The 21183-nt window shown below is 36.4% G+C and overlaps 2 protein-coding genes across 6 annotated transcripts; both read left to right on the top strand.

Annotated features, from left to right (window-relative positions):
- The first annotated feature begins 2039 nt into the window (after positions 1-2039).
- On the top strand, positions 2040-9141 carry LOC107775401 (uncharacterized). 3 transcript variants are annotated; one of them, XM_016595123.2, is made up of 4 exons: positions 2040-2253; positions 3351-3470; positions 3695-4155; positions 8680-9141. In XM_016595123.2, the coding sequence occupies exons 2-4, from the start codon at positions 3389-3391 to the stop codon at positions 8881-8883; spliced, it is 747 nt and encodes a 248-aa protein (XP_016450609.1). In that variant the 5' UTR covers positions 2040-2253; positions 3351-3388; the 3' UTR covers positions 8884-9141. The 3 variants fall into 3 exon arrangements, with proteins under 3 accessions (XP_016450609.1, XP_016450610.1, XP_016450608.1); XM_016595124.2 differs by having other exon boundaries at positions 2065-2253; positions 3378-3470; XM_016595122.2 differs by having other exon boundaries at positions 2116-2253; positions 3354-3470.
- Positions 9142-17952: 8811 nt separating this feature from the next.
- LOC107775403 (putative protein FAR1-RELATED SEQUENCE 10) lies at positions 17953-20850 on the top strand. Of its 3 annotated transcripts, none has more exons than XM_016595126.2 (3): positions 17953-18042; positions 19313-19903; positions 20456-20850. In XM_016595126.2, exons 2-3 carry the CDS (start codon positions 19325-19327, stop codon positions 20663-20665), a joined length of 789 nt encoding a protein of 262 aa, XP_016450612.2. In that variant the 5' UTR covers positions 17953-18042; positions 19313-19324; the 3' UTR covers positions 20666-20850. The 3 variants fall into 3 exon arrangements, with proteins under 3 accessions (XP_016450612.2, XP_016450613.2, XP_016450611.2); XM_016595127.2 differs by lacking the exon at positions 17953-18042 and adding an exon at positions 18063-18280; XM_016595125.2 differs by lacking the exon at positions 17953-18042 and adding an exon at positions 18064-18501.
- The last annotated feature ends 333 nt before the right edge of the window (positions 20851-21183 follow it).

Raw genomic sequence — 21183 nt, 5'->3', positions numbered from 1 at the left:
GGTCGAGTGAGTGCTTGCTCGAACTCGAAATAAAAGTAGCCCATATGTTTAGTAGTCGAGTGAATGATTCGAACTCGAAGTAATGTAGCCCGTAGGCGTAATGGTCGAGTGAGTGCTTGCTCGAACTCGAAAGAAAAGTAGCTCGTAGGCTTAGTAGTCGAGTGAATGATTCGAACTCGAAGTAATGTAGCCCGTAGGCATAATGGTCAAGTGAGTGCTTGCTCGAACTCAAAATAAATGTAGCACATAGGTGTTACACCCCATATTTTCGTATGTGAAAGTACGCCATAAATAAATTAATGAAATCTCGAAAATGAGATGTTACATCCCTTATTTTCGTACGATAAAGTTTCGTCGTAAGTTAATCGACGTAAGTTCGAGAATGAGATTATTGTGAGATTATAAGTACTACGTTATTTCAAACAAATGATAAGTTAACTAATCCACTAATTAAACGTACGGAGGCCGAAATCTATTTCGACCGTACACATAAGTGTAATGAACATAGAACATGGACAAGGAATAACATCTTAAACACAAATTTTAGTACATACACAAAGTTTTATACTTTATTGGTTCCGAAATATTAACCACGAGTATGATGAAATGATAAAGGTTATTTTATGCTTAATAAGAGGTACTCCTATTAGATTCGAACCTTAAAAATAAAATTCTCTTGGGCAAAGAACCTCATTAGTAGGTCAATTGGGTTTATTGCACATGTTTCTTTTTAGGGAAAAGGCCCAAAAATGACCTTGTGGTATTCGAAATGGATCAATTATAACCCCGTTTAAACTTGAGTCCACAAATGACCCTGCCGTTATAGAATGGGTGTAATAATGCCCTTGTGTTATTTGAAATGGATCAATTATAACCCTCATTTAAATTTGAGCCCGCTAATGACCCTGCCGTTAAAGAATGGGTCTAATACTGCTATTTTCCTCAGTTAGTAATGATTAGGAGTGTAAATGGATATTTAAAAACCAACTAAACCGACAGAACCGTACCGTGCCGAACCGATTTTTATGTTTCTTTTAATAAAATCGTAGGTTTTTATATAAACCTATAATTGTACCGATAATTAGGGTAGATTTTTTATTTTATAAAAATAAACCGAAAAAATTTTGAACCGTACCGAATAAATTTACATGTGAATATATATTCCACATGTAAATATATTCGAACCATACCGAATAAATTTACATGTGAATATATGTTTCACATGTAAATATATCGGACCTATTATTAGACCCAGTATAAATATATGTTTCACATGTAAATTTATTCGGTACGGTTCGATATTTATATATTAAGTTTAAAAATGATAATGGGTCTAATATTTATAAAGAATGGGTCAAATAAGTTTAAAATTTGAGCCCACTAATGACCCTGCCGTTAAAGAATGGGTCTAATATTTATATTTGTAAATAATAATGCATTAATTTAAATAATGTACAAATTTTAATATATTATTATTTTTAAACTTAATATATAAATATATGTTTCACATGTAAATTTATTCGGTAGGTTCGATATTTTTTCGGTTTATTTTTATAAAATAAAAAATCTACCCTAATTATTGGTACAATTATAGGTTTATATAAAAACCTACGGTTTTATTAAAAGAAACCTAAAAATCGGTTCGGCACGGTATGGTTCTGTCGGTTTAGTCGGTTTTTAAATATCCATTTACAGCCCTAATCATTACTAACTGAGGAAAATAGCAGTATTAGACTCATTCTTTAACGGCAGGGTCATTAGTGAGCTCAAATTTAAACGAGGGTTATAATTGATCCATTTCGAATAACACAAGGGCATTATTAGACTCATTCTATAACGGCAGGGTCATTTGTGGACTCAAGTTTAAACGGGGGTTATAATTGATCTATTTCGAATACCACAAGATCATTTTTGGACCTTTTCCCTTCTTTTTTTTTTTTTTATGTCAAATTAATAATGGTGCATGTAAAGGATATAAAATAAAAAGACAATCTTTGAAGGGTCATTTCATAAATTTGAACCATTGTCATTATTTAGTCGTATCATTGAGGGTGTTAAATTCCATGTAATGGAAAAAACTAAAAGCAAAATATTTGTTTAAGTTTCTAGCTTTACGTGGTGTTTGCAAAACTTCTGCAAAAATTCGGAGAAGACACTTCCCCCTTTTTCAGCGCACACAACCTGCTCGAGTCTCTAACCATAAGCAGCACATTTATCAGTGACAATTGGATTTTCGATCTGTATATTGTACTAGTAAGTAGCCGCATTTGTTGTTAAAGCACATTTCCATTATTTTATTTTAGTGAATTGCTAAATTCATAGTAGTAAATAACTAATTTAAACCAAGAATTTGAAGGAATAATCAAAAGGAGTTAATACTTAATAGTGTTTCGTTGGTTGTAAGGTCTGCTACATAGTTGCGGAGATAAAATTCTGGTCGTTGGTGAGATTTTGTGTTATGTAGGACTGGTTGGTACATAATTTGGAAAGTGGATACAGGAAAAATGATGTGCCTGAAACAAGAACTTCTGGTTCTTTCTGAATTGGCACGACATAGATCACTGTTACAAATTGGTTGAATTAGGCTCGCAGATTTAGGGATTAAAGTTTCAAGTTTTCAGAACCCCTTAATCATTTTTTTTTATGACTGAGAAATCCATCTGGGGCCAACCCTTAGGACCAACCACCACCTTTGAAACTCGAGGATAGTGGGCGCGCCTAATATATTCTTCAGGAACTCACCTGTTCAAGAAGAGAAATACTGTGGCACGAGCAGAGCTCGAGCTGTACAGCAATGGAGAATGTAGAACAGAGAAGGAATTAGAGAGGAAGGGAGAGAGTTTTATTCATATCAGTCATGAAATGTACAATTGAACAATCAATGAAATACAGCTGATCCCTATTTACATTTTCAGTTCTAAGTTCTAACTTCTTCTTAACAGCTAATAACTTGCCGATGTGGCTAACTACTCCAACTAACTGAACCGCTGCTCCAACTAACCGAGTTGCCTATTGAGTCCCAAATGCTTGTAACACTGCCCCTTTACCCTTCTCTACTTAAATACCAGACTTAGTTCGCATGGCGCAGGGCTCGAACCTGTGACCTAAGTCACAAGTCTCTCAACCTTTTACCACTTGAACTAAGCCCTGGGGGGCAACCCCTTAATCAAATTTACAAATTTACGGAGAAAAAAAGAAGAGTTTTTCCCTTTTTTTCCTTTCTCTCACTTTCTTTTCTTTAAAACGATTTAATGTTTATAAAAGTTGTGCTATTTTACCTATCCACGGATAGTGTCTCATTTGCTTCACAAACTTATTTTGCTCTCTGTACTTTCGCCCTCGACTTATAGCAGTGGATGAAAACAATAATGCAACAGATGATGCGGAGATGGTAGAGAGTTCAAGTGGAAAGGAGTTGACCACAAATTGTGTTGAAGCTGAAGGGCGTTTGAATATGGAACCTTATGTCGGTATGGAATTTGAAGCATATCCCCTTAACCAAATTTGCGGAAAAAGAAAAAAAAGAAGAGTTTTTACCTTTTCCTTTCTTCTGCCACTTTCATTTCTGCAATGCAAATACAGATCTTGAAACGACGATCTATTAAAGTTGTGCTATTGTAGGTAGCAACGGATAGTTTCTGATATTTGTTTCACGATCTTATTCTGCTTCTGTATTTTTCTCGTGTCATGGCAGTGGATGAAAACAATACTACAGCAGATGATGGGGAGATGGTAGAGAGTTCTAGTGGGAAGGAGTTGACCAGAAATGGTGTTGAAGCTGAAGGGCGTCCGAATTTGGAACCTTATGTGGGTATGGAATTTGAATCAGAAGAAGCTGCTAAAGCATACTATAGCACATATGCGACACATTTGGGGTTTGTCATGAGAGTAGATGCATTTCGTCGATCTATGCGTAATGGGGAGTTGGTGTGGCGCCGACTTGTGTGTAATAAAGAGGGTTTCAGTAAAAGTAGACAAAATCAGAATGGACAAAGGAAGTGCAGAGCAATTAGGGAAGGATGTAAGGCAATGATAATAGTGAAGAAAGAACAATCTGGAAAATGGGTTGTTGCTAAATTAGTGAAGGAGCACAATCATCCACTGGTTGTTAAACCTGCTAATACCCGCATAGGTTCAATCTTGTGTCAAACACCGGTAAGTACTTCAAACTAATTGATGAAATTTGGTTGTTGACATATATAAAGACAATTCTCTCTACACAGCTACTTCTCAAGTTCTCTACACACTGTTTTGTATGAAATGCATTTCTCTTTATTGCCATCATTCCTTTCTCTTTTTCTCACATTTATTAGAACAGAAGTCGGCGGTTTACTTTACCGGTTGAGACTTAAGTTGACAACTTCTACTTTCTTGTTCCGCTTTGTTGCTAAAACATAATCACCGCTTCCATGTCTTTCATCTTTGAGTTCTTACCTGATGCCAATAATGATCCTCTTCTACAAATATTTAGTTCACTGCAATTTAGGATGCCTGTTAGTGTGGCATGACTTTCTCCATGGAAAATAAGCTAGTTCTTGCAATGCATTGACTGTTACCCCTTCCTTACTAGATATTCATATTTGCACTAAATTATTGAAGCTATTCAAAGAATGTCTTGTTGGATTCTGTTCGGCAATACTTCTAGCTTTAGGAATTTAGAGAAACTTCTAGTCCAAAATGTTTATCCTGCAAGCAGCTTCCTTGCAATGGAGCACAAAGGGCTTGTTAGTGAAGGAGATATTGCTCTATTGCAATGACATTGTGAAATCTTTTCTCTTATCATATAATAAAAGGCTAAACTACAGGAGAACCAAAAATTTGTTACTGTTTAAAGTCAAACAGAATAGATGTCTATTACCGGTCATGTGATCTAAGATTTCTGAATCAAGAACCAGAGCCAAGGGAAGAAGAATGCATGAGAGACTCAACTCTTATGATCGATTGACCGCTTAGATAATAGGATCTGCGGTGTTCTCGAGGTAGCAAATACACACTTCACGAACTTTGTTGGAAAGTTTTTGGGTGAACAAGGTAATTGTCGGAAAGTTTTTGGGTGAACAAGGTAATTTGAACTTTGCTGTTTTCTTCCTTTGGCTCTGGATTCTTGGTTCAAAAGTTCAGATCACATTACTCTCCAAATATAAGATTCACAAGAATTAAGAAACTTCTTCAGATCTCTTGTACAAGGAGCCTTATTATGTTGTGTTAATCACCACTTCGATAACTCTTTTCTATTGTTTCAATATGATATCCGTGCTTACACAATCCCCAGACTTACATGGCTTCCACCTAAGGCAAGACTGGCCTCCCAACCAAACATTTCTTTTTCTATTTTCAAAAAGTCTTTCAATTCTGTCTGTTTTTGGTGACTGCTAGAGCGACACCACATCTCTTTAGTGTCTATCTTTGTTTGTCCGCCCTCATTCGACCCGATTCTGTTATTAGTCCTCAAGATGAACACAATGGTGAAGATCCCCTCTCGAAGTCCTTCGCACATCAGGCTTGAAGTCTCAGCTCCATTAGTCTGTCTATCCCATGCACCATCAAGTCTCAAGGACTCTGATATCAGTCCATGTCAGCTGACATGTTAAGTCAATATTCTGCATCTGTCTGTTCATTTGTCAACTAGGGTATTACAGTTGCAGTACTGTTAGTCAAACAAAGGGTGGTCTACTTAACTGGCACTATATGTCTGCTAGGTAATGTTCCTTTCGTTCAGTGGAGGATGATACATTTGTCTAATGTACATTCTGGGCCCAACATTTGCAACAAGTATGACCCTTTATAAATTGTCTTTAGCTCGAGCTCATGTCCTACCTGGATCCTCACAGGGCCTTATTAACATAGATTATAACCTCGCTTTCAGCCAGTATCTGAGCGCGAATTCCCCTTCCTTTCTGTTGATATAGGCTCAGATAGCTATTGGTTGGACCATAGACAGTGGCGGGAAATATGTGAACGTATGAACCCAATCCATGAAGGATCTATTACAGATACTTTCTTTATCTTAGATCTGATATGTGGCTATCATTTGAGGTTCTGAGGGTAGTGCATAAATCATTGGTGACTAAGCGATCCACTCTCAAATTGTATAAGCTTACTTGATTGATATCTCTTAGTTAGTTGCCTCTTGTCATACATATTCAGCTTAATCAGCTAGATTTATTGATTAATAAGTCTTTATCCCGATAAATTGATCTTTTCGTATTCAACAACTATGCCTCAATCCTAAACTATTTGGAATCATCTATATTGATCCTCTTTATCCATTCTGCTCCATTTGGCTAACTTCATACAAATATTCAATAATTGTCCTTTTAAGACAAAATTAGGAATTCTATAACACTTGACTAATTTTCTTTTGAAAATGTAATCAAAATTTAATTAAAGAATAGCATCCAAAGAGTGCAATGATGAGTAGTATCTACTTCCTGTACATTTTCATTTTCTCACTGGAAGGCTAAAAGACCTAAACATATGTGCTTTAAGTTACAAATATTCTCCTTTTTGTCTTCATAGTATCTCTGATTTCTTGTATTCCATATAGTCCACTATATTGCTGCTGGTTTGGTGTTCCACAATTTTTTGTCGTCCTTCGTTAGTCCTCTTCAATTCCAACAATGCAGCAGGTCTTTAGGAGATTCTGGCTCGCACCATTGAACTTAAAGCAAATTCAAGAGCATGTATCAGATCTGGTTTGTGATTCTGCAATGGATGAATGAGTGTTTTGCGTCTTCATAATCTTCATCACACATTATACATCTGTTGCAAATAGCTATATCTTTTTGTAGATTGTTTTGGGTCCAGCAAGCCTCTCTGGCCACTACCCATGAAAAACATTCTACTTTGTAAGGTGCTTTATTTCTCCATATCGATTTCCATGGCCATACTTCTTGTTGTCTATTTTGAGACAAAACTTGATATCCAGACTTCACTGAGAAAAGGCCACGCCCTTGTTCCTTTCAACTATCCTATCTGGAATTAACTGTTGTACTTGAAAACTCTCTATCATCTGCAAAAAACTACTCATTTCCTCCATTTCCAAATCACTACACCTTCTCAAGGAAATGTTTCATCCTTGGGTACACCGCTAATCTTTTACAGTCGCATTGTGATTATTTACTATGTTGAAAATGGCAGGGAACTGATTTTTGAGGGGCTATGTCCTAATCATCTTTCTTTCAAAAATAAAGTTTTTCTACCATCGTCTACCTTGATGTACATGTGTTCTGAGAATATATTCCATACGTTTCTAACTTTTTCCCAATTCCCAGCTCCATATGAGTGCCTCGATGTTATCGTTATCCAAGAATTTTCTATCTTGTACTTCTCTCTAATCATCTGCCTGCACTCATTGCAAAATCTCCATAACCACTTCATAAGAAGACTATTGTTGTGCACCCTTAGATTCTTGACTCCCAAGCCGCCTTCCTTCTTGCCGATGTCACATTCCCACTTAACCAGATCGAAAGACTTTTTGTCATTGTTTCATTGCCACAAAAAATCCCTCCTTAAGTTATCGATTCTCTTCTCCACCTTGTTTGGTAGAGGAAAGAGCAACATAGTATAAGTCGTTAGTGCGTGCAGAAACTATCAATTAGAAGCAACCTTCCCCCAAGATAAGTATGGTCTTTTCTAATTTGCTAGTCTCTTTTCACACTTTTCAATCACCCCTTCCCAAATATTGTATTCTATGTGAATGGCATCCAAAGGCATACTTTTCAATCACCCCTTCGTTAATGTTGGGCACCTCGTTTACTGAAAGAATCCGACTCTTGGCATAATTTATGTGCAGACCTGATATTGCTTCAAAGAGCAATAAAATTGTCTTCAAATATAGTATTTCTTCTTCACTTGAGTATTTTTAACTTACACTTATAATTCCAAACCAACTAAAAAGACCCCTAAGCAGACGTCAGACCTAATGTTGATGTTCCGACATGACTAAGTTGTAATCTCTCAACTAGTGGCTATCACCCACGTGGCTCCTTTGCTTCTATTTGTTCTTTCCTTAGTCCACATCGATTCTGATATTTTTCCATAGCTTTTCGAAAATGCTGGTATATAAGATTATCCATCCTACTTAATGCACTTAAAAATAGCAGAAATTTCGTGGCAAAATCGCTGAACCCTTTTGGGCTGGTAGGCTAAAGGCTTGGCTTTGTATAATCGCTCTGTCTTCCTTATTTTATACTGTGAAAGTCACACAGCTGGAATAATTTAATACTGATATCTGCATATTGTGCATGTATGGTTTTCCACATGTGGTAACTGCTCTCTTTGGAATAATGAATGCATATGGTCAACTGGTGTCAGAGGGGCTCTTTCGCTGTGTGAATAAATAGAGCATTAGTTTGTTATACATATAATTTGCAGAATGTAAATTGAACCAAAAAAAAATGTGTGCAGTACTGCAGTCGCAGAAACCCAATGGACACATGAATTGCAGTTAAAATGGCAAAGATGTGTTGCAAATTTCTTCTAATATTTCCATTAGTGATTTATCACTGCTTTAAGGGTTGTTGCTAAATTCTTCTAAGATTCTATTAGTGCTTTGTCATTGCTTCCCCCTGCCCTCCGCTCTTTCCTATTAGGCAATATCATCTTCTTTAGAAGAAAAAACAGTTTGATTGTGTGATGTGCCTGTGCTGTTCCTGATATTCGGTGGACCAATTTCAGGATGATAAAGATGTGAAGATCCGGGAATTAACAGCAGAGTTACAGAAGGAGCGTAAAAGATCTGCTGTTTTGCAAGAGCAGCTAGCTATGGTTTTGAAAGATATGGAGGATCACTCAGATCAACTATCAAAGAACATTAACGACATTGTTAAAAGTGTGAAAGAATTGGAATCAAGAAAAATTGTCTCTCCAAATGGCGGATAGCTTCTGTAGCCTCTTTTCCTTTCTTTCCTTTTTTTCTTTGGGAAATAGTAACATAGGCCCGTAAATCATTCGAAAGTCTAAGTTAAATCTTTTGTACTACTTTAGTCCGAAACGAAATACTTATACTCCTACTTAGTTGTTGTAAAGTTCCCTTTGTCATTTACTACTAGGAAGGAGTCAAGTTCAAGGACATGTTGCCATTTAAGGGTATAATCTAGAGGTCAATAAAGTGACAAAAATGTCAGGTGATTCTTCCTATCTTTCGAAGTCGTGTTTTGCTTATATATGTTGGGAGTTTTATTTGGTACGTAAAAATAAGTACCTCTACTAAGTAGCATTTATGTGAGAAATTATCTATGTTTTTTTTAAGTGAACTCTGTTGGGATTGGAGGTTGGTGTATGGGAAATGGAGGGAAGAAATGTGAAGGGAAACTGAGTTGTTCCCTTATGCCTTGGAAACGAGCAATTGTCCCTCATTGGTAGTGGAAAGAAAAGAGAATGTGCTTATATTAAGAAAGGACTTCCCTTGGTGTTTGGAAAGAAGGTAAGTCTCGCGCCGTCGTCGTCGCTCGGCTTCGATCAAAGATCGATTGATTGATTAATTCAAATATTTAACTATCAAACATCAACCCGAAATAACCCAGGATCTGCGCGGCCCGATCCATTTCTTTCCCGGGATAATTTTAAATATTCCCGCATGTTCCAACAGCCATGGCTGTTTCTTAAAGGTTGCAAACTTTCAGAAACAATGCCAGAAAATGGCTATAAATTCGCTTTGATTCAAGATTTTTTCCTTACGAAATTTTCTGAACTTCAAACTTCTTCTTCTGCACAAATAAAATCCAGTGTGATTTACATCCATTGAGTTATTCGCAGTTCATCAGCGTTTTAGGTACCGATATTCCGGTGAGTCAAATCGTTCTATCCTGGGAGGATAATATTCCAACACCTCGGGTACTTGAGGGAAATAATTTCTTCAGTGGGCTCAATTTCATTCCAAGATATATTTTCAGATTCTGGTTTCTGATTATTTCCAGTTTCTGCTTTACTTCTGTTTTTTCCTGTTTCTGCTTTTGCTACAGGAAATTTACTGTTTCATAATATTATAGTTAATGCAGACTAATAACAATTTTAAGGAAATTAATTTTATACTTTAATCTGTATTCTGATTCTGGAGATTAAAACATTTGTGGTTTTCTACTCCTTGTAAATTTTTCTGTTTCTAATTTGAAGATATAAAAACCTCATCGGAGTATTAAAGTTCATAATTCAGAAACGATTTGAAGAACATAAAAAATTCATCGTTTTCTTGTGAAACAGTATATAAGAACTTCTATTTTGTTTATTAAAAGTACTGTTTATTATTAATTATAGTAATATTTACTGTTTTATTTTTCTGCCATTAATTAAACTATTCTGTTGTTGTTTGTCAACTATTGACAGTGAGAAATGGCAATTGAAATTGAAATTCCTTCTGCGATTATTGTGGCAACGATAATAGCCTCGTCAAGCTGAACTGTTGTGCCACCGGTGGAAAAATCGGAGAAATTTTCTGGAGCCAACTTCAAAGGATGGCAACAAAGAGTGTTCTTTTGGCTTACCACACTTGGTATGCAGAAATTCACCAATGAAGACCCTCCAGTGCCTGCCGCCGAAATGCCAGATAATGAAAAATTTATGATTGTTGAAGCGTGGAAACAAGCAGATTTTCTTTGCAAAGGCTATATGCTAAGTGCTTTGGAGGATGATTTGTACAATGTCTACGGTGCTATGAATACTTCGAAGGAATTGTGAGATGCACTTGAGAGAAGTATAAGACTGAAGATGCGTGCTTGAAAAAGTTTGTGGTTGTCAAGTTTCTAGACTATAAAATGATAGACAGCAAAACCGTTGGAACCCAAGTTCAAGAGCTTTAACTTATTTTTCATGACCTTATGGCTGAAGGTATGGTAGTGAATAAAGTATTTCAGGTGGTTGCAATGATTGAAAAGTTGCCTCCTTCGTTGAGAGATTTCAAAAGGTATCTAAAGCAAAAGCGCAAAGAAATGAAGTTGGAAGATCTTGTGATTCGTATCAAGATGGAGGAGGATAACAAAACAGCCGAGAAGAAGTCGCATGGAAATTCAACGATTATGGGAGCGAATATCGTTGAAGAGGCTGCTCCAAAAAACAAGAAAAGGAAGAGGTCTTCTCGGCAGACTAAGGAGCAGAATAAGAAAAAATTCAACGGCAACTGCTATAATTGTGGAAAAGCTGGTCACAAAGCCCCTGACTGACATCTCCCGAAAAAGGATAAGAAAAAGGGGCAGGCCAACATAGTGGAGAAGAATAATGACATTGATGATCTGTGTGCAATGTTTTCGGAATGTAACTTAGTTGGAAATCCGAAGGAGTGGTGGATTGACTCTGGAGCCACTCGATATATTTGTGCTGTCAAAGAAGCATTTGCTACTTACTCTACTGTTGGTCCCGAAGAAGAGCTTTCCATGAAAAATACTTCAACAACCAAGATTGAGGGTTATGGGAAGATATTCCTGAAGATGACTTCCAACAAGGTGTTAACGCTCAACAACGTTCTTCATGTTCCTACTATTAGAAAAAATTTAGTTTCAACTTCCCTACTTGTTAAGATTGGATTCAAATGTATTTGTATATGACAAAGTTGTTGTAAGCAAAAATAATATGTATGTTGGAAAGGGCTATATCATATAGGGCCTTTTCAAACTTAATGTAATGGTTGTTGACAGTATTAATAAAAATTCAGCTTCTTCTTATTTATTGGAGTCAAATGATTTATAACATATTTGCTTAGGACATGTCAATTACAAAACCTTGCGGAAGTTAATTAATTTAGAAATATTGTCTAAATTCAAGTGTAATAAATCAAAATATCAAATATGTGTTGAATCTAAGTTTGTCAAACATCCTTACAAGTGTGCTGAAAGGAATTCAAATGCTTTAGACTTAATTCATATTGACATTTGTAATATGAAGTCAACACCATCTCGTGGCGGGAAAAAAGTATTTTATAACTTTATTGACGATTATACTCGATATTGTTATATTTATTTACTTAATAGTAAGGATGAAACCCTTATTACTGAAGGTATGGAGAGGTATGTCCACCATCTCTAACTAATTCATGGTGATTATTTATGTATGAAATATGTGTTAGGACTTATGGGATGGTGATTGGAAGCCACAAATGCCTAACCTAGGTTGTGCTGGTATTGTAGAGATTATAAAATAAATTAATTGATAAGATTTATGGGTTGGAAGTGAATTGTTGGGCATGCATGTGCTAATGGAAGTTGTGGATGGCCTAGAGACGATTGTGAGGTGAATCATTGGTGTGAAAGGTGGTTGTTAGGTGAAGAAATTCCATTGGAGGAGGTTGTAGAAAGATATGCACACTAGATATTTGATAAAAAGTTTAAATGACTTAAAGTATAGAAATCTTGCTAATATTGGTGCAATTGTGTTGCATTGTTGTAGATTGAAGTTGTTTAGTATGGTGAAACATCATTGTATTATTAAGGGGCGAATTTTAGGTATGTTGGCTAAACTCCTCTTTTAGAATTGAACCCCACAATGGCCTTGTAAGTCCCGTGTTACTCATTATAAATTAATTATTCCGAATAAGCCTTGTGTCAAGAGATATATGCGCTCAATTTTTATTCCAAATATACTTGTTATGTTGAGTTACAATTTGAGAAGGTGATTAAGCATTGGTTGTGGGTTAATATATTATGATTTGAAAACGTGATTCTAATGAAAACTAGCATGTCGAATTGTGTAAGAAATCACATGTGCTTAACACCTTTAATTTGGTCAGTTGCTCAAATGTATATTTAAAGTCTTGAGTAGAAATGCCTTGTTGTTGACAATCTATAAGGATGCTTGAAAATGAAGGAAATAATTTGGAGATATAAGGTGTGGCCAACATGCCAAGAATGAAAGTTATACTTGTGGCCAATGGTTCCGAGAAAATAAAATGATGTGAGAAAGGTTATGAAATAGGCCTTAATCCAACTGTTCCAAATTGACTTCCAAAATAGATGTACCTAAAAGCTTATGTGTTCAGGTCATGCCCAAATGTGGCCGTCTTAATTAATTCTATATCTTGTAAGTATTTTCAAAGTGTTTTGAGATCTTATATATATATTCATAAGTTGAAATGGTGTATTGCCCTTTTTGGGAAAAAGTATTTCAAGAATGAGTGATGTATTAAAGATTTTCTATTGTGACTTAATTATGTTATACCCCCTTCTTGGGAAGAAAACCTTGTATGAAATCAATGTAATCAAACACTTATTTCTCATATGATGAAACCTTATGAACCTACTCTTTCTAAGGCCAAACGTGCCAAACAGTTGATTGGAAGAGAACCCCTTTTACAAACTATTATCGTTTTGAGAATTTAGAGTTGTGGTATTGTGATTATACCTCCACCCACATACATTGGGGTGAGGCGGCGGGGCCGTTTTGTTTAGAGATTGTAGTATTGTGATACACCTTCACCCGCATATATTGGCGTAAGGAGGCAGGTCTGCTTTGTATAGAGATTGTGGTATTGTGATAGACCTCCACCCGCATATATTGGGGTAAGGCGGCAGGGCCGCTTTGTGTAGAGATTGTGATACACCTCCACCCGTATATATTGGGGTGAGATGGTAGGGCCGCTTCGTGTAGGAATTGTGGTATTGTGAAATACCTCCACCCACATACATTGGGGTGAGGCGGCAGGGCCGCTTTGTGTAGCGTTGAGGGTGTCATGATTTCACCTCCACCCGCATACATTGGGGTGAGGCGCCAGGGCCGCTTTGTGTAAAGGTAGTGGTAGAGGATCCCCGACTTAAGAATTTATAAATGTTATTGAAAGCTTTTAATAAATTTATTGTGGCTTTAACGGCTAACTAAACCTTTTATTGTTACCATGATTCATCATATTCATATTGTATTTCTAAGTCCTTGAATAGGTGTTTTGGTTTTCATACTAGTACTATTCTATATGTACTAACGTCCCATTTTGCCGGGGCCGCTGCATCTTCAATGGATGCATGTGGTTTGTCAGCGGGCGGTTTTGATCCTCGTTAGTAGTTACTCTCTATTCAGTAGATTTTGGCGAGCCCTACTCTATTCCAAGTTTCATGTCATTTGACGTTGTACTTTATGTTTTGAGGTAGAATTGTGGCCTTGTTGCCGGCACTTCCATTCTTCTTTTCTGTTGTACTTAGAGGCTCCGTAGACAGATTGTGGGTGGTATTCGATGTTGGAAATTGAACTATAAATATTGGTATTTGGCAAACATGTTTTTCATTACATCTATAAACTTGTAATATTTTGGGAATCATAAATGAATATCCTTTGAGTAATGGAAAAAGAATGAGGAATATTTGATTTTTTCTCATGTCTATCACCTGTATTGATTCTTATATTGTTAATGGGTAAGATTGGGTAGAAGGCATCTAGTAGGCTTGCTCGGCCGGGGTATCTCGGTTGAGCGTCGGTCGCGCTCCCGAGGTCGGGGCGTGACAATTGCGAAAAGAAAAAAATCAAACATTAAAGGAAATGATGAATTCTTTATTAATAAGTTCCGGCTAACCGCAAAGTTTGTGGGGGAAGCTATCCTTATAGCTAACTAAATACTCAACAGAGTACACCACAGCAAAACACAATCTATTCCATATGAAAAATAAAAAGAAAAAAAACCTAACTTGAAATATTTCAAAGTGTGGGAGTGTTTAGCAAGGTACAAGTACCTTTACTCAAAAGGGTAAAAATCGGACCAAAAAATATGGATTGTGTTTTTATTGGATATGCTACAAACTGTAAAGTATGTCGGTTTTTGGTTCATAAATCTGATAATCCCGAAATTCATGTTAATACGGTAATTGAATAAGAGAATGCTGAATTCTTTAAAAATATTTATCCGTATAAAAATGAATGCGAGTCGTCAAGTGAAAGATCTAAACGACCACATGAAGAACTAAAGGAAAATACTCCAAGTGAATAGGATCTAAGGCGTAGCAAACGTCAAAGAACATCTACTTCCTTTGGACCAGATTTTGTGACATTCTTGCTTGAAAATGAGCCTCAAACTTTCAAAGCAGTTATGTCATCTTCTGATTCAGCATTTTGGAAAGACGTAGTCAATAGTGAGATTCAATCGATTTTAGATAATCATACATGGGAATTGGTTGATCTTACTCCAGGAAATAAGCCTTTAGATTCGAAATGGATCTTTAAGAGGAAAATGAAAGTTGATGGCACTATTGACAAATATAAGGCAAGACTTGTTGTCAAAATATTATAGACAAAAGGAAGGCCTTAATTACTTTGACACTTAATCGCCAGTAACGAGGATAACATCTATTAGTGTGTTAGTGGCATTGGCGATCGTGCATGGTCTTGAAATTCATCAAATGGATGTTAAAACAGCTTTCTTAAATGGAAATTTGGAGGAAGAAATTTACATGAAACAACCTGGGGGTTTGTGGTTCCTAGTAAAGAAAAGAAAGTGTGCAAACTTGTTAAGTTGCTTTATGGACTTAAACAAGCACCCAAACAATGGCATGCTAAATTTGATCAAACAATGTTGGCAAATAGTTTTAAAATCAACGAGTGCGACAAATGTGTTTACATTTAAAACACTCCAGGTCATGAATTCATTATTTGTTTATATGTTGATGGCATGTTGATAATGAGCAAAGATATGGCAGATATAAATGCTATTAAGCACATGCTGGCTAGCAAATTTGACATGAAAGACTTAGGAGTTGTTGATGTGATCTTAGGAATCAGAACTCACAAGACTCCACAAGGTCTAGCATTATCACAGTCTCACTACATTGAAAGGTACTTAACAAATTCAAGTATTTGGATTTCAAGATTACCAAGACTCCAATTGACGTGAGTAATGCACTTTAAAAGAATGAAAGTAAAAGTGACTCACAATTGGACTATGCAAGAGTATTGGGAAGTTTGATGTATATCATGAATTGTACGTGACCAGATATAGCATGTGCTATTATAAAACTGAGTCGGTTTACAAGTTCTCAATCAATTACATTGGATGGTAATGAAACGAGTTTTGGGGTATCTGAAACATACCCAAGACTATGCTCTGAACAAATATCCCTCCGTGATTGAGGGACATAGTGATGCAAATTGGATTACCGGATCATCTGAAGTTAAATCCACGAGTGGATATATTTTCACAACTGGGGGTGGAGTAATGTCTTGGAAATCATCCAAACATACGTAAGTCGCCTGTTCTACGATGGAATCTGAATTCATAGCTTTAGACAAGGCCGGTGAAGAAGCTGAATGGCTCCTGAATTTCTTGGAAGATATTCCATTTTGGCCCAAACCTTTGGCACCTATATGTATACATTGTGATAGTCAAGCAGCAATATGTATGGCAGGGAGCGTTATGTATAACGAAAAATCTCGTCACATACGGCGGAGACACAATACCGTTAGACAACTACTCTCTAGTGGTGTTATCACGATTGAAGTCAAGAGATAACGTGTCGGGCCCACTTACAAAAGGCCTATCTAGAGAGTTAGTTGGAAGATCATCGAAGGGAATGGGGTTAAGACCTAGGAAGAGTCATCATGGCGGTAACTCTACCTAGCAGACTGGAGATCCCAAGAGTTAGGTTCAAAGAGATCAAACAAAGTTATGAATGGCGGTTCAACATTGTCAAATAACTCAACCCATTCTCGTGATGAAGACAATGTTCAGAAATCAGAGTAAAGCATTAAGGATTTTTGATGAGTCAATAAAGCTTAAAGCTTCTTAATGATTTGCTAAGTCTGGCAGGAAATGACCAGATAGTGTGTCTATAGGACTACACGTTTAGAAATCACCTATGTGGGTGCGAAGTGTAAGCCGCTTCAAGGGAAATGAAAGTAAATGCCCATTCTCTATGCACTCATGAAATCAGGCGATGTTCATGGCTGAAACGAACACAACCATAAGAATCATAGATGGTTAAGGGCTAATTGTGTGACTTATGTTGTCTAGGTATATGACAAAGCTCGGCGGTTCAAAGATATCAAATCTAACGATTAACCGAGTATATCCGATATAAGTTCACTACAGAAAGTTCGAAGGCTTGCTCGGCTCGGCTTCAGCTTCGATCAAAGATTGATTGATTAATCTTTTTGGATAAATTTTCTTTTAATTATTTAATTAATTAATTTAATTATTAAATCCAATATTTAATTAGCAAAAGTCAACCTGAAATAACCCAGGATCCACGCGCGCGACCCGTGACCCGGTTCATTTCTTTTTCGGATAATTTTAAATATCCATGCTTGTTCAAACATCCATGGTTGTTTCTGAAAGGTTGCAAACTTTTAGAAACAGTGGCAGAAAATGGCTATAAATTTGCTTTGATCCAAGATTTTTTCCTTACGAAATTTTCTGAACTTCAAACTTCTTCTTCTTCTGCATAAATAAAATCCAGTGTGATTTACAGCCATTGAGTGGTTCGCAGTTCACCAGCGTTTTAGGTACCGATCTGGTGAGTCAAATCGTTCTATCCTGGGAGGATAATATTCCAACACCTCGGATATTTGATGGGAATAATTTCTTCAGTGGGCTCGATTTCATTCCAAGATATATTTTTAGATTCTATTTCTGATTATTTCCAGTTTCTGCTTTACTTATGTTTTTTTTCCCTGTTTCTGTTTTTGCTATAGAAAATTTACTGTTTCATAATATTATAGTTAATACAGATTAATAACAAACTCAAATTAAAGACAAAATTGAGTTAACTCTAATAAAGTAGTATCTTTCCGTCCCAATTTATGTAACACATTTTGCTTTCTGAGATTCAAATTTTTTAATTATAATAGTTTATTTGAACATAGAATTTTAAGTTTTTCAAAATAAAATTTAGATATTTAAAAATAACGTAAAAAATAATAATTGCGGTCAATTTGACTCTCGAAATCTAAATACCGTCTAAACCTATTACATGGATAATTAAACCAAAAATCAGAAAATTGCTCTCTCACCAATGTATAAATTCGAATGTATTACATCGCCTTTAAGGGGTCACATATGAATATTTGGAAGCAGCAGATAAACGAAAAAAACAAAAGAAAAAGTCACTGTAGCGGCACATGACCTCGATGATGTCGTAGGTAAAGCAATTTCTCTCTCTTTCCTCTTCTTATCATTCATCGTTTTAGTCGAAAGAGTTGGTTAGCACTTCAGAAGTTGAATTGAGTTTCTTTTTTCACTCTGTGGACGCCAATTCTTGAAACATTATAGACCCACAAACTCCTTTCTTGCTCCTGTGTTCTTAATTAGATTTAGAGACCCAACAACCCCCCCTGATCAGTCAGTAAATAATGAAGCTGGAATCTTTTGGATATCCAAGTAAATAGGGTTTACTTTGTCCACTTATCATTTTTTTTCAGTCGAGTCCTTATTTTGTTAGCTTGAGCTTGAATAATCCCCAGATTGATATAGGAGGAATATTTTAGTTTTATGACTCCTTTTTAGAATCTTTTGTGGATGTATTAGGCTTTGTTGCTACAGTTAAAATTTAGCTCAAGAAACTCAACTAGGTGGACTTGGAGGTATTTTACTTGGTTGAGGTGAGAATGGTGTGAATTAATGAGTTGTTGTAATTGTGTGTATTGACCATCTTAAAAGGGAAAATGGACGGTTCTGTGCTGGCATCTTTTTCCCCTTTAATGAATAAGAATGTGAATATTATGCAAGCTTGTGTTTGGAGAAAACTTTTGAGTTTGTTTTTCTTGTAACAATTGTGCTCTGAGTTGAGCTTTTAGCTTTCAGTGACCTAATTTTGATGCATTTTCCTACTTCTTTGCTTGTTTAATTTGATTAATGAAGGGAAACAGAAAAGTAGAACAATGCATATATTGCTTTTGTTCAGTTCAAGCTTTTGATATCTGACGGCAGGACCCCGTAGGATAACCATATGAATCTATTCAAGAAACTTTTGTGCGTGGTGGTTATTTCCTAATCAATTTTAATACAATTATCATGTGTGCACACTACTTCCTCCTTGTACTTGACTTGATTATCAGTAATACCCTGAAACGCTTCTAGAAAGTGTATGTGAAGGAGTATGATCATCATTAGATTTTTGTCATGTCTGATAGGCAATCCTTGTTACTTGAATCCTTCTTAGTTAGTCCTCAAGTTTCAGAAAACAGGAATGACAGCTTGATGGATGATGCATATCAGATATATTTTCCTCATTTCACGTACTATTTGATTCTCCAAGAGCATAAAATGCTTTATTTTGCAATTTCTTTTCCTTGTTGTTTTCTACGTCTGTGGTCAAAATGGTGCACCATGAGTCCATGAGATTGTTTCTGTTTATACTTATTTCCATTTTGTGCTTTCCTCTTGATTCCTTTTTCTGCTCCAAATATGCAGGAATGATGGATTATGGGCTTTTATAAGTCTGATGTGGCAATGGGGAGCCCATCTAGCCCTGCATTTGGTTTGGATGAAAGAAAAGATTTTCCACCAGTTGAGAGCAATGATGATCATGGTTATTTTGACGAAGAGCTCACAACAGACATGGATATGTATGTCGCTGAAGATGATAAATGCTTAGGGCATTCAAATGGAGAACAAACATCAAGTGACAATGCTATTGAGCCACAGATTGGCATGGAATTCAACTCCAGAGATGATGCTAGAGACTTTTACATGGCATATGGCAGGCGGATAGGCTTTACCGTGCGGATTCATCATAATCGGCGGTCTCGGATCAATAATGTGGTTATTGGACAGGATTTTGTCTGCTCGAAAGAAGGTTTTCGTGAGAAAAAATATATTCATAGGAAAGATAGAGTTCTTCCTCCGCCACCTGCAACTCGAGAAGGCTGTCCTGCCATCCTGAGAGTAGCTTTAAGGGAAAGCAAGTGGGTTGTCACAAAATTTGTAAAAGAGCATAATCACGCTTTAATGTCGCCGAGTAAAGTTCCGTGGCGAGGATCTACAAGAAAATTGGTCAGTCAGGTAAATGTTAATAAGCAACTAGGCATTCAACAGAATTACGTATGATGCATTTGACAAGTTACGGTTCTACTTATGAATGTCAATACACATACTAAGTTGACTGACAGCAGACCAGTTTCCCACGGAATTGACATTTGAGTTCATGTACTACAGCAAGCATACTTACATATACTCTGTTATATATGTTTGAAAGAGGGAGAATGACTCGATTGGCAGGCCAATTTATCTGTGGTCTATTTTGTTTTTGCAACAAGGAAATGCACTATACAACAACAACAACAACAACAACAACATGCCCAGTGAATTCCCACAAATGGGGTCTTGGGAGGGTAAGATGTATGCAGCCTTACCCCTACCCTGGAAGGGCAGAGAGACCATTTCCGATAAGGAAATGCACTATGTTGGAACTTAATCATTCTGCTATTGCCCCTACTCAAAGCTGTTGAAAAATCTTTTGCCTAAGATGATCTCTTTATTTCTGTGGAAGAATTCACCACACGTGATCTTATATATAATTTTTTCTTCAATGACTTACGATTTTGTTTGTTTTAGGATGAGAAGGATCAAAGAATTCGAGAGCTGACCCTTGAACTTTATAATGAGAGGCAGCGATGTAAGCGGAGGTGTGCAGCTTACCAAGAACAACTACGAACGTTGTTGAAATTCATTGAGGATCACACTGATCATTTATCAAGAAGTGTTGAAGAAGCAGTCCAGCGAGTGAAAGAACTTGAGAATGAACAGCTAGAGGAATCAGATTAGCATACCAATAGTTTGTACACATTTTTTTCTCTCTCTGATTCTAACTTGTTACTCTAGGACAAATAGGAGTTATTTTGATCTGGGGTTGAGCTACTTGAATGTAAGGGCCCAAGAAACTCCGTATTGTATCATCATTTGCAGGAATTCAGTTGTAATTGAATAAATAAAGTAGCCTTAAAGACAAAGACGTTTTCATCTGTTCATCAAGTTCTTGGGACATGCTAAAGCCTAATAGATTAAGACTAGGGGGAAACGAAAAGAAATAAAGGGTGTGTTTGGTATGGAGGAAAATGTTTTCTTAGAAAATGTTTTCATGAAAAATGAGTGTTGTTATCACTTATTTTCCCTTGTTTGGTTGGTGAGGGAAAACCTTTTTGCGAAAAATATTTTCTAGTGTTTGGTTAGAGAGTAGAAAATATTTTTAGAAAAATAATTTTTTATACTACTCACCTCACCATCTCCCCTTCCCCAAGTCCCTATGTTTCCTGTGCTCTCCCCCCAAATACCTAATATTTTCA

This window comes from Nicotiana tabacum, chromosome 19, assembly GCF_000715075.1.
Source record: "Nicotiana tabacum cultivar K326 chromosome 19, ASM71507v2, whole genome shotgun sequence".
Classification (NCBI taxonomy): domain Eukaryota; kingdom Viridiplantae; phylum Streptophyta; class Magnoliopsida; order Solanales; family Solanaceae; genus Nicotiana; species Nicotiana tabacum.
Note: the sequence above shows the minus strand (reverse complement) of the source record. Positions and strands in the feature narration are given on the sequence as shown.

What these genes read in the sequence shown, in the direction of transcription:
- LOC107775401 (XM_016595122.2), top strand. An exon ending in GAATATGGAACCTTATGTCG is followed by an intron (nt 3,471 to 3,694) that starts GTATGGAATTTG and finishes GTGTCATGGCAG; the next exon opens with TGGATGAAAACAATACTACA. An exon ending in CAATCTTGTGTCAAACACCG is followed by an intron (nt 4,156 to 8,679) that starts GTAAGTACTTCA and finishes GACCAATTTCAG; the next exon opens with GATGATAAAGATGTGAAGAT.
- LOC107775403 (XM_016595126.2), top strand. Translation starts at nt 19,325, where the DNA reads ATGGGCTTTTATAAGTCTGATGTGGCAATGGGGAGCCCATCTAGCCCT. An exon ending in CAAGAAAATTGGTCAGTCAG is followed by an intron (nt 19,904 to 20,455) that starts GTAAATGTTAAT and finishes TGTTTGTTTTAG; the next exon opens with GATGAGAAGGATCAAAGAAT.